The sequence below is a fragment of the Haematobia irritans genome, chromosome 4, assembly GCF_050003625.1.
Source record: "Haematobia irritans isolate KBUSLIRL chromosome 4, ASM5000362v1, whole genome shotgun sequence".
Lineage (NCBI taxonomy): Eukaryota > Metazoa > Arthropoda > Insecta > Diptera > Muscidae > Haematobia > Haematobia irritans.
Genome location: NC_134400.1, coordinates 226,256,815 through 226,270,680, shown reverse-complemented (window position 1 = coordinate 226,270,680; position 13,866 = coordinate 226,256,815). Strand labels below are relative to the sequence as shown.

Here is a 13,866-nt window from a genome sequence, read left to right as displayed (position 1 = left end):
TTTTATGTTTGCACTGAACAAATGTGTATTTTGATATTTTCCCCGTAATGCATATTTACGATTGCATATGACATTTTGCCATTTACGTAGAAACATTAATAATACACAAAAAAAAAAATAAAAATACATAACATTCGCCAGTAAACTTTTTGACATTGTAAATATTTATTTGACTCGGTTCTATTTTGTTGCTCTTACTCTTGGTGCAATATGAAATTTCAGGGAATAACTAATTTGCAAAAAAAAAAACATAAGCACAGGAAAAAGTTAAATTGCCATTTTGTTCTTTCATAATAATTTTTATTTCTTTCCTTCTTTCATTCTTCAACAACAATTCTATTTAGTTCAGAGACCATAACTCTGTTCCGTCTGCGTATTTCAAGAGGATGCTTGTATTCCATAATGGGATCCATACCTTTGCCATTATCATTTTACAATTGAATGAACAGGAGGAGAATATAATAAATTTCCTTTTCCTGCAAATCGTGAAAAATAGCACCGAAGACTAACATGAAGATGTGCAATGAATAGGTGGTCTGTCCCCAAGAGAAGTGTGTGTACGGGGGATATGGAGTGAAACAAAAATTAATTTAATTTCTTTATTGGAATAATAAATCACAACAAAATGCATTCATCCATCCATCCATCGATACAGTCATCCATCTGTTCCTTCCTAGAGGATCTACAATGTGGCATATTGTAGTACTGGGAGTATATTGGCAATCAGCTCGGAGATATCACGGTTTCCCAGTAAACTGACAACAAAAAGTAGCAAATGCTATGACTGACTTGAACTAAAGGATTCGATGGTATCCTTATGGATAACATTCCTTGGGATATCAGCCAATATAGCACTGGGGTACGCTTCGTTTAAAAGATGCAAAAGAAATGCTACGGTATGTCAGAGCTTTGAATATTGTCATCAGTTTTGTTGTCGGGAAAAGTCATCAATATTGATATTACTTCTGTAGTTGGCTTGTCCAAAGACAATTTTCTTCAAAAATGAAATGAATGGATTTGAGCGATTAAAGAGCATTTTTCTGCAGTTTACCTTTGCCATTAGATTTTACAAATTGCAATTCTTTGGCTTTATGTACTGAGTGCAATTCAATTCATTTTTTTTTTTGTACAACGTTTAAAAACCCCCTACGCCTAAAGAATTATCTTTGTACAATTATCGAAATCTGTTTTACAACCAAGGAAACCTTTCATTAAAAATACGAAAAGTTATACTCTATTATCGTAAATGTTTCTTCCTAGTTTTTATGAAAAACGTACGTAATTTTTATGGAGCATTTTATATTTATATTTTTACGATATTATAGTGACGGAAATTTTACAATTATAACGAAACGTATCCACCATGGCTTCTTCTTTTTTTTTTTTTTTTGTATGTCGTATTTTCATAAAAAATTCATCGTAATATTTACGAAAACCAATGGAAAATTCGATGTTTTAATGAAGAATGTTGCGTAAAATTAACGAATATAATACTTTCGGCGTACTATAATTGGATATCCACAATCACTTGCATTTTATTCATAATTGGGAGGTGTCTATTCAGGAAAGAAGGTTGGATTTCCAGAGTGTCTAATTTTGATTAATTTGTCCATTTTATGAATATATGTCATTTGAAATAGAAATATATTGTAAGTAATACAGAGCCCCATATTTCATTAACAAAATATCTACGTGAATAGTTTTCCAAGCACAGTAACCTCAATTAGAGCCAAATCTCTATGGCAACGAAAGTGAAGCATTCATATACAAAATTTACTCTTAATTAAAAATGAATGAAGGCAAAACGTGGAAATGCTGAACAGTGACTTTTTGCTTCTTTACCTTATTCCTCACATATGAATTTCATTAGTGTGGAAGCCCACTAAGAGCGGAACAGTTCTTTTCATTCAGTAAATTCATTCATTACTTCAAAGGACGAAATAATGTCACAACCTTGAGAGAAGTCTAAATGGATTTGAGTATTTAACTTGGAGAAAAGAAAGAATACGGTCACAATAAAGACCATCACAAATGGAGCACGTTTTATTGCGGCCACCAGCATTACACCTCCCACACATCCTTCTCTACCATTGATTCACTCCATTGAAATCATCATGAATCCTTATTAAAAATGAAGTGCTTGTTCCTCCCAAAAAACAAAAAATGGAAAAAAGAACAAAATTTCCAAAATAAATAAGGAAACGTTCAGCTTCTATCATTTACCCAATAAGCCAAACAAATATCAGCAACTTTTGTTGCTAACTTCTATTCTGGTTCCTCCACAGCAAGAGTGAGTCAGTATTCAGTATTTGCCCGGGGTACAATGCACCTCTCATTTGGAATGTTGGTCTGGGACAACCGTATCTCAAGTGGATTGAATGGAATGTACAAAAACTCTGATGATTCTATACGTTAAAATGTGTCCAAATGCGATGAAAACGGAAAACACGAAAGAGCAAAGCATTTTATTCAACCGCAAATTGATGTTCCACAGTGCAAGATAAATAGAAAGAAGATTGACCTGTGAAAAGTGTCTGCGGTTGGGTGTGCATCTGTGCAACTGCTGATATGATAGGGTGAATGCACAAAATTTGGCCTTCTGCTAACCTAGATTTGCTTTTGCCCAAGTAGCAGCTGAGATCACATTTAGCACTCTTCATTTGTGGATAGTCATATCATAATGCAGGGGTTTCCTCCTCCCGCTATCCACGGTGATTCTCTATAAAATTCCATTTAGTATTCATGTATAACAGACTCTAGTACTAGATGTTGTTGGCCTTGTGGGGCAAAATGTAAAAGGTGATATGTAGCACACCATGGTGATAAGTTTTGGGTCACCTAGTAACCTGTAGCCATATCTGCTCAACTAGACAAACATTGCGGGTAGAACCAACAATGTAGGCGATATGCAAAAGTGATGGAACATAGCATGTGGTGGACACCAACAAACTGGCTACTGCATTAAATCAATTGTCCTCCATTTTATAAGGGCTTTCTATTCCGGTTTCCTTTCTTTTCATACGCCACGATTTTTAGCATATTGAGCATTTGTATTAGTGAATTTCACTCACTCCCATTAAGAAAAAAATTCACTAATGTATAATTAAGTGAAATTCAATCACGTTCACTTTGGATACTGTTCACTTATCACTTACGACATTTGCGATAAGAACTCATCCACTTCAATGATAACAGGTTGGCTGATGAGTCCCCGGTCTGACACATAGATGGCGTCGCTAGTATTAAATGCATATTATTTTTATATAGTACCAACCTTCAAATGATTCGTGTCAAAATTTGACGTCTCTAAGTCAATTAGTTTGTGAGATAGAGCGTCTTTTGTGAAGCAACTTTTGTTATTGTGAAAAAAATGGAAAAAAAGGAATTTCGTGTTTTGATAAAATATTGTTTTCTGAAGGGGAAAAATACGGTGGAAGCAAAAACTTGGCTTGATGATGAGTTTCCGGACTCTGCCCCAGGGAAAGCAAAATTCAAGCGTGGTGAAATGAGCACGGAGGACGGTGAACGCAGTAGACGCCCGAAAGGGGTGGTTACCGACGAAAACATCAAAAAAAATCCACAAAATGATTTTGAATGACCGTAAAATGAAGTTGATCGAGTTAGCAGACGCCTTAAAGATATCAAAGGAACGTGTCGGTCATATCATTCATCAATATTTGGATATGCGGAAGCTCTGTGCAAAATGAGTGCCGCGCGAGCTAACATTTGACCAAAAACAACGACGTGTTGATGATTCTGAGCGGTGTTTGCAGTTGTTAACTCGTAATACACCCGAGTTTTTCCGTCGATATGTGACAATGGATGAAACATGGCTCCATCACTACACTCCTGAGTCCAATCGACAGTCGGCTGAGTGGACAGCGACCGGTGAACCGTCTCTGGAGAGACTCAAAAGTCCGCTGGCAAAGTAATGGCCTCTGTTTTTTGGGATGCGCATGGAATAATTTTTTATCGATTATCTTGAGAAGGGAAAAACCATCAACAGTGACTATTATATGGCGTTATTGAAGCGTTTGAAGGTCGAAATCGCGGCAAAACGGCCCCATATGAAGAAGAAAAAAGTGTTGTTCCACCAAGACAACGCAACGTGCCACAAGTCATTGAGAACGATGGCAAAAATGCATGAATTGGGCTTCGAATTGCTTCCCCACCCACCGCAAAGGGTGATACGGTCAAAATTTGGTCAATATAAACTTGACGTATTTCTTTTAATTTTGCATTTAAAAGACCTGAACACCCCTCATTTTGAAGGTGTGTGTGTGTAGAATGTTGCTCCTATTTTGATTTTGGAATTCACTCTTCAGTTGTCAAAATGCCGTCCAAAGAAGAAGAGCAGCGTATCAAAATTTTGCTCGCGCATCGCAAAAATCCGAGCTACTCGAACGCAAAGCTGGCAAAATCGCTCCGCCCAATTGATAAATACTGGGCTATTGTCAAGCGGAACCTAAAGAAGACCAAAAACTGCTAAGGACGAGCAGCAGTTCAAGGCAAACTGGCTTTCTGCGGCGAAGAAGGTGGACAAGGTGGCTGTACAAAATCTGATGGCAGGTATCAAGCGTGAGGCCCGGCAATTCGGATTTGGAAAAGCGAAAGCGTAACTGAATATTTTTCCTGAATTTTATACTAATTGAACTTGAAAAAGAAATTTAATTTGATTTTTTAAATAAACGAAATTTTGACCGTATCACCCTTTATTCTCCAGATCTGGCCCCCAGCGACTTTTTCTTGTTCTCAGACCTCAAAAGGATGCTCGCAGGGAAAAAACTGAGGCCTATTTTGAGGCAAAACCGAAGGAGTACTACTAAAATGGTATCAAAACCTTGGAAGGTCGTTATAATCGTTGTATCGCTCTTGAAGGGAACTATGTTGAATAATAAAAACGAATTTTGACAAAAAAATGTGTTAGACCGGGGACTTATCAGCCAACCTGTTATATGAGTACGTGAAATTCAATGTAGTTCGATTCGTAAAATGTTCACCTACTATATTTGAGTTTTGAGGTGTTTACATGTGAAAACGATCTAGTAATAACTTCACATTGACGCTGTGACGACTGGATTTAGATACGAGTACTTTCTATTTCAATTTTTCTATCATCGTTTTGCTATTGTTTTGTGATTTTTAATACAGAAATTTATCTAAATCACAAATGTTATGAATATTTTCCGACGCAAACGGCAGTATATTTGAGAGACATATCGACACAAACTTTATGATATGTTGACAGAGACCTCTGGTGCTTCAGTTTTTTATGACAAAACTAGGTCTTCTTCTAGATTGTATTTGTGTAGACTTCCAGTCAGTGTTGCCAGTATTTTTCTGGATCTTGTCCCAAAATAGGACGTTTTCGTCCCCAAAAATTCCCAATTTAAGGTGAATACTATGTTCGGTTTTCGAGTTGAAAATCACTTTATTTTCGCGATTACTTTTCCTGAAATAATCAAAATTATAAATGAAAACAAACGTAACATATTCCCATAATGTCTTGCCAAAATTTAGAGGAACAAGAATTGAGTTAACTTAACAATCTACTTTGTATTGAACTGTTTTAATAAAGTAACCGCGAAAATTTCATCTCGAAAAGCGAACATAGTACTTACCTTTATATTTGACATTTTTTACGAAAAAAAAAAATAAATTCTAAATTCTCAAGTAATAAAACTGGATCAATATGAATGTGAACCATTTTCATCATTTCTCATTCTTTGGATATTAAAATAAAGTTGTGAACACTTATATGGGGCAACATTTAGGCCCTAGTCTTTACGAAATTATAAATTAGCGCTGTTTCCGTTTCTAGTCCAAATGCTCCATTTGCATCCTTTTATATGAATAAAGAGGAACAATGTATTGTTTCTAAATTGTGATGAATCGCTGTGCTTCTTTTTTTAAGTATAGAAATAACAATATCATGTAAACCATTATCGTAAACCTATTGAAACGATTTCGAAAAAAAATCCCAAATTTATGAAAATTCCCCTCCAAATTCCCAAACCAAAAATTTCGCCCTCATCCACGAAAAATATCACCAATTTGGGATAAAGTCCTCAATACTGGCAACACTGTTTCCAGTAAACTTTGTGAATTTTTGTTTGCTAAACTTTCTTATATGCGATGTGTTTATATCCGTTAGGTCGAGTATAGTGGCAGCCCGTTGAGATACCACACGTGATGAACTTTTATATTATCACTGAGTGCTGCCCGATTCTTTGTTGAACTCAATATCAAGGGATCTTTTTATAGCCGAGTCCGAACGGCAATTCACATTGCGGTGAAACCAATTAGAAAAGCTTTGAACAACTCAGAAATATCACCAGAATTACTGAGAGAGTACAATTCACCGCTACAAATATATTGGTGTTTTGTCGAAACTGGGATTGAGTCCATGAACTTATAAATGCAAGACGGGAATGATAAATTTTTGCACAACGATGGCTCCTAATATCCGCCACCTAAATATAAATATGAAGAAAGAAATCGCCACATTTCTAGAAATAATCCAATAAATGACAACATTTCAATAGTTTTTGTTTCAGTGCACTTTTTTCCAATTAAAAATAAATATAAATTTAAATATAATATGTCACCCATTGCTTTCTCATGATATGCCATTAATATAGCCGAAAAAGTTTATATTCAAAAGTTTGAAAACCTTTTTTCTCGCATGCAGGAAAGCAAGGATAACAAGGATGTTTTAAACCAAACCCAAACAAATAAACTGGGTCAGTAGATAAAAGTCCGGTAGGTGTTGCATACACCTGATGATGGTGGAATCACCAGATACCTTAGTATGGGACCAACACAAAATTTAATTCAGTTCTGATGAAATTGGGGGTTGTGTTGTTCATTATGGTGTCAAAAATTGTGTCAGTCCCCAATGTTGTTATAGCAAACTTTTCATTCTCTGGTCTTTGTCTTTCTCATTGGACCTTTTGGGGCAATAAGGTTCCGTCTGTTTTTGTGTTCTGTGAATTTAGTTCTGGGCAAGTTTTTAATTACTTTAATTTCATTTTGTTCTATTCCTTCTATGTTTGTCACCAGTAGGATATATTTTTTTGTGGATCAAGGCTATAAGACAGCACTTCAAAAGCAATGACAAAGGCTTCGCCAAGGAAGGGCTTTTGTACAAACCATAATGTATTTTCTTTCAGATGGGAGTACGATCATCTGCTTCTTCCTCTCCCAGGAATCTTGAATAGCAAAAACGTCCTTGGCTAGACAACTAAAGATGTCGCTTAATTCAAATAAGTGTACATATTTATAGGAGATGTATTAAATCTGGCTTCATAACCTCAGGAAATGCTTGCCAAATTCACCACAGGGATAGAAAAAAAAACTCATGAAAAAAAATCAAAATTAATTTCATTTTTGTATTCACGCGCTGCAACAATAAAGTTAATAAAGAAATGCATTAGTTATGAGTTTGGATGCTGGAACCTCCCTCTATGGCGCGACTGCTGGTGTTGATGAATGCCATGGAGAGTTTTCGCTGTTACGTTTCGGGAATGTCTTTACTGGAGCACCATCAATGTACCTTGCAACAATTCGAGCATCCGTTGTGAATGTTGAAGGGCTGGGTAGGGAAGTTTCCACCAATTACTTTAGGCACTTCAACATTGGTTGTTGTAGCCAATTTAAGGTAAATTTTTTTGTTTGCATTCACTGCCTCCACGATTTTGTTTTATTCCACTTCCCCAGAAACATGAAAGAATCTCACGTGAAATAGTGTTGAATGAAAACAATAAAGGAATTTTCATGGATTTATGATGGAAGTGAAATTGCTGGAATTATATTACTCCAGCCTACTCAAGTAAGGTTGTCAAAAGAAATTATATCCTTTTTTTTTGTTCGCGGAATGAAAACAAACAAAAAACAAACTAAGCTGATGAAAACTTGTCTCTATATTAAACGATGGTGGTGAGGATTAAACGATGGTGTTGACAGAAAGCGCGGTTGTGTCATCAAGGATGACCAATCTACTGGTGTTGAACATTTAAGTGCAGAAAGAGCGCTTGCCAGGTTCCAAAGATTTTGTCTTTAGACGAATGATGATGGTATTGACTTCAACTAGGAAACAAATTTAAACTTATTCGTTTTTTCCGTTTTAAAATTATGCTACGCCTTTAAAGTATAGTCATCTCATATTTTTGAATTTTAAAGGCGTGAATATCACCACATTTTTGCTTTAATTAAAATCAAAGAATTGTGCCTTGAGTATTAGGTATAAATTCTAAGGCAAAAATGTTGGTTACTGTGATATCAGTGATTATTTTTCAAGATCCATTTCATATTCAATACACAGAAAACAATCTCCGTAGTTAAACTAATGCTAGCTTTAACTTATTTTTTTGGAAAAAAATTATTTGCTTGTAGTTAAATTTTATTATTTTTATCGAAATTTTCCACAGCTTAATGAAATCTTACTTTTTTTAAGTATGTCTCAAAAATTTTATGAACTAAACCTGAGTATGAAGTTCAATGACCGTACACATAAGTTCAATATGAACTATATGAACTAAAGCAAAAGAAGATTTTCGTACGTATTCCCAAAAATAGTAAAAATGAACTACTGTATGGTTAAAATGGTCATGATTTGGCGCCAATGATTTTCTTCTTTACTTTTAGTTAATTTTTTCTTCTATGAGATGATGGAATTTCGTGAACTGCAGTTAAAAAATACAACAGGGCATTAAAATTTCCTGGTTTTAACAACGCTTTGCGGAAATCTCAAAATTTGAAGTAAAATTTAGTTAAATTTTCGTGCGAGGTAGTTCATTCTTCCTATAAAACAGTTCACTTTTTTCCGGTGTAGATGACAGCCTATACATCATTGAAAAATTTATTACATTCGAATTTTAAGGACATGAAATCTCACGACAATATATATTTTTTTTGTGTATTTTCTTTAAAAATATTTTGGATACCGATATTTTGACTGTCAAAAGATATTGAGATGTGAAGTTTTCTAAGAAAGTTTTTAAAAACTCGTTTTCATTAACACGAAAACGCTTCAACGATTTCAATCGTCCTTCGTTTCTTGCTTTCACATTTGCTTTTGTGCTCAGGACTATTGTACACTTCATCATATCGTCATACACTGAAAAAAAAACATGCCCGGTTCCAAAGATTTTGCCTTTACTTTAAAAATTTTGGAGAATACAAGTAAGGATATTTTTAGACACAATTCTCTTTTAAATTTGGGTTTTGTGTACTTGCTTCTAGGAAGCAAATTTTAATTTTTCGTTTTTTCACCTTTTTTTCTTCATAAATATGCTATCAAAATCCTTTAAAAACGAGTTAACGACAACGTTATTTTTCAAATTAAGACTCGACTTTGAGTAGAAATTATGCTATGTTTCAAGTAAAAAACGTCTTTAAAATAAAGTTTTGAAAAACATGTCCTATATTTGAACGATTTTTTGCTTTGTAGTCAAGATGCAAAAAGACAATTTCATTAATTTTAAAGAATTTTTTCTGAATTTCTGAAAGTCAAGTTGACCTTAGCCCAAACAGTTTTTTTTTCATATTATGATACCCATTTTTAAGTGAAATCATTAAATTATAAGGACAATACGACTTCATTGAAAATATTATCGACTTTTGGACAAGGAAAAAAACTTTATAATAGAGAAATGCGTCTTCTATGCTAAGCAATATTTGCATTCGGTTTTTAAAGATATGAAAACTTTGACCTTACGACAATATTTTGTTCAGTGTAGTTACGGAAGTAGTATCTCTTTGTTGATGATGGCGAGTGCCTTTGATTCAACGCGGAACAAACAGAAAAAGGACAATTTCTTTAGGAACGGAAATAGAACGAAATTTGTTGTCCTTAGTTTAGCAGAATGAATTGTTCTATTGCTCTGGGTAAGTGCGATTAACGATTCATCCGGACAGATAAAATGAAATGAAGTTTTGTTGTGGTGCAGAGTTATCTTTGAGGTACATAGTCACTCCATAGTTGAAGTGTCTGGTTTCGCAGCTACTACAGCTTTACAGTCAACACAATGCCCCTTTGGCACAAAGCGGAAAATGGAAAGAGCATGGATTGCTTAAAGTGAACTTTAGCAACTCCATAAATCTTGGCGCTTCGAGATGCCATCGGCATTATTTTCTGTTTGCTATTGTTGTGGTAGAATGTTATTTGTACTTTTGGTGTAACAACTCCATTATTTTTATATCTTATTTTTCTCTTTGCTTCTTTTGCTCGATTTCTTTCAGACTGGCGTAGTACGGATGGTAACGAACACCATGATCGCGTCCAAAGGCAGTTGTCCGTTTCATCCGATAGTAAATTGTTAGATGATGACATTAGAGAAGAGACACGGGTAATAATGCGTCCCAAGAAACCACCCAGACCTAAGTCAGAAGTATTCCTCAACAAGCAAGATCCACATCCGCGTCGCAAACGTTTCAGTGCATTTGGGGTAAGTGTATGAAATTCAATACAATTTTTGTTTTTGTAAATTATTTTCGAATATCCATGGTATGTTACTTTGAAAATTACCCATTGAAAAATAAGGCCCCAAAGAGAAAATAAAATAATAACAGAAAATAACAACCATATAAAATGGGTCATACAGACGTTTTTTGACAAAGTGTCCACAGGGCTTACTGTTTAAAGCTGCACTGAAAAAAAAACATGCCTGCTTCCAAAGATTTTGTCTTTACACTAATGATTTTTGAATTGATTCCGAGCCAAAGAAGCGGAGAATTGAAGTAAGGATACATTTAAGACAAAGTTTAATTCATTCCTTTTTCGCATTCATATTTTAAGGACATGAAATCTTCGAACCACGTCCTACCAAGAACATTTTCTTATATAATATTTGTTAATTAGAAAACATTTGGAACATATCTTTTGTCATTGAGCTTAACATGGAATCGGGCAGCACTCAGTGATAAGAGAGAAGTTCACCAATGTGGTATCACAATGGACTGAATAGTCTAAGTGAGCCTGATACATCGGACTGCCACCTAACCTACATCGCTTGCCATCCAGTGTTGCAAACTTCATTTCAAGCCCCTCAAACTTAGGATTTTTTTGCATTCGGGGGACAATTTACTTTAAAGTAAAGAAATTATAGGTTAGGTTAGGCTAGAGTGACAGCCCGATTAAGTTTCAGGCTCACTTAGACTATTCAGCCCATTGTGATACCACATTAACTAAAAGTACCTATTACATATGGGCACTTCTAGAACCATGTCGATTATTTTCTTCTGTTTAACCAAGCAGGTTGTTCCAAAAACATTAGCAGACTGCTTAAGTTAACGTTTTCCAGGTCCGCCAGTAATCTAAAGCTATATGCCTCTAAAATTCATTCCTTTTCCTCCGCATCGTGACTCTCATACAATAGTCATTATACTTTGCGCCAATAGTTTTTGCAAAATCGCCTATCAGGCAGCGACTCGTTATAGCAGATATCAGGAGTGATATGTGACATCTTGAGAACACTAGCATATCTAGTGTGTACGAAATTATAATAATAATAATAATATTTCCTTAATGTTTTTATACTAAATGTAGGACACGTATATTTGAAATTTGCGTTTTTTCCTTTCCTAATGTAAGGAAACCTATTTCTGATTTAAAGAACTACTCTTGCAATTAAGTATCATATTGAGTCGTTGTCTAAACAAAGCTTTAGTTGTAGCGTACCACTTCCTCAAAATGATTTTAATTACTTAATTCAATACCTTTTTTCATTAAGAAATTTTTTTTACTTTGTTATTTATTTATCAGTAAATACCTTTAGTACTGTTTTCTTTTAGTACTAGATGTAACAGTTGTATGATGTCCAGAATATGTCATCAGTGCAAGTCACGTCGGTGTTGCCAGAATGCATGTGACGGTTTTCGATCAGAATGAAGCCGACCCATTTTTGTCGGCGACGGCTTACACTAATTTTTTGCATCTGGCGGCGCAACTTGACGGCTATGCCGATATAAATTGGTCTATTCGGCGGTGGACAATAATCCATTATAAAATCAATTTGAAGTTATTCGAATGGTAATGAGATTAGAAGTACAATCACATTTACATTGCATTCAAATTTTCTGAGCTAAATTTTTGCAAAATTATTATAGCAACTTTATACGACGGATTTTTGGGTGGAAAGTTAAATATTTTGACAAAGTGGTTTCACTACAATGTGGAACGCCGTTCGGACTCGGCTATAAAAAAGAGGTCCCTTGTCATTGAGCTTAACATGGAATCGGGCAGGACTCAGTGAAAAGAGAGAAGTTCACCAATGTGGTATCACAATGGACTGAATAGTCTAAGTGAGACTGATAGATCGGGCTGCCACCTAACCTAACCTAAATATTTTGACAAAAAAGCAAAAATTATTAATATTTTTTTCTGATTTAAATTAATATTTTTGATTAATTAGCGGCTAATTTTGGGTCGAGATGAGTCGACATATTCGGCGGCGGCTTCGATTGGCAAAAACTCGTTGGCGGCGGCTAAAATCTGCGGCGCGACTCGGCGGCTTCATTCTCTGTTTCCGATTCACAATAGCAATTTATTGTGACTAATTTATCGAATTGAGCATTCCATACATTAAAACTATAAAATTTCACTTGTTTTCTGTGATTGTTTTTAAACTGCTACACTAAAAAAAAGCATGTCCGGTTCCAAAGATTTTGTCTTTACTTTAACCCTAGCTTAGGCACCAATGTTTTTCTACATTATCTGCCACTATTTACAAATGTAAATATTTTGTTTCCTTTGGTATTTTTAACTTCATAACCGCTTTTTTATGTTTGTTTTGCATTCTGATATTCGCTACAGCAAAAATATTGTTGTTTTTGAACATTATCTGTTCGACATTATTGAAATCGGTTCAGAGTTAGATATAGCTCACATATATATCTTTCTCCCGATATACACCCATATTACCACAGACGCCAAAGTTTTGCTCAGATCTTCGTGAAATTTTGCACAGGGGGTAGAATTAATATTCTTACTATGAATGCCAAATTTGGTTTAAATCGGTTCAGATTTACATATAGCTCCCACATACACTGAAAAAAAGCATATCCGGTTCCAAAGATTTTGTCTTTACTTTAAAAATGTTGGTATTGATTCCGAGCCAAAGAACCGGAGAATACAAGTAAGGATACTTTTAAGACACAGTTCTCTTTTAAAATCGGGTTTTGTGTACTTGCTTCTAGGAAGCAAATTTTAATTTTTCGCCTTTTCAGCTTTTTTTCTTCATATGCTATCAAAGTCCTTTAAAAACAAGTTAACGACGACTTTATTTTGCAAATTGAGACTCGACTTCTAGTAGAAATTATGCTGTGTTTCAAGTAAAAAACGTCTTTAAAATAAAGTGTTGAAAAACATGTCCTATATTTGAACGAATTTTTGCTTTGTAGTCAACATGCAAAACGACAACAAATTTACAGACAATTTCATTAAATGTAAAGAATTTTTCTGAATTATTAAAGTCAAGTTGACCTTAGCCCAAACATTTTTTCTTTCATGTTATGATATCCATTTTTAAATCAAATCACTTAATTATAAGGACAATACGACTTCATTGAAAAGTTTATCGACCTTTGGTCAAGGAAAAAACTTTATACTAGAGAAATGCGTCGTCTATGCTAAGCAAAATTTGCATTCGTATTTTAAAGACATGAAATCTTTGACCTCACGACAATATTTTTTTCAGTGTAATGACAGTGTTGAATATTTTTGGAGATGTCCTGGATAGACGAGTACTCTGATTTCTTTTAGTTCGTTACGGCTTAGGGTATCCAGCTCTAAAAGAAAACAGCCCTTTTGTTAATATATCGCAAAAATGGAATGAAATTTCGTCAAATGAGATCTGTAGTCTAAGA

The 13,866-nt window shown here is 34.7% G+C and overlaps 1 protein-coding gene across 5 annotated transcripts in view; it reads left to right on the top strand.

Annotated features, from left to right (window-relative positions):
- Positions 1-13,866, top strand: part of Eip63E (cyclin dependent kinase Eip63E) — a 354,249-nt gene that overhangs the window by 309,147 nt on the left and 31,236 nt on the right. For all 5 annotated transcript variants that reach the window (XM_075303421.1, XM_075303422.1, XM_075303420.1 and 2 more), the window contains one exon: positions 10,243-10,448. In XM_075303421.1, coding sequence (XP_075159536.1) covers positions 10,243-10,448 — 206 coding nt within the window. The remainder of the gene's footprint in view (positions 1-10,242; positions 10,449-13,866) is intronic.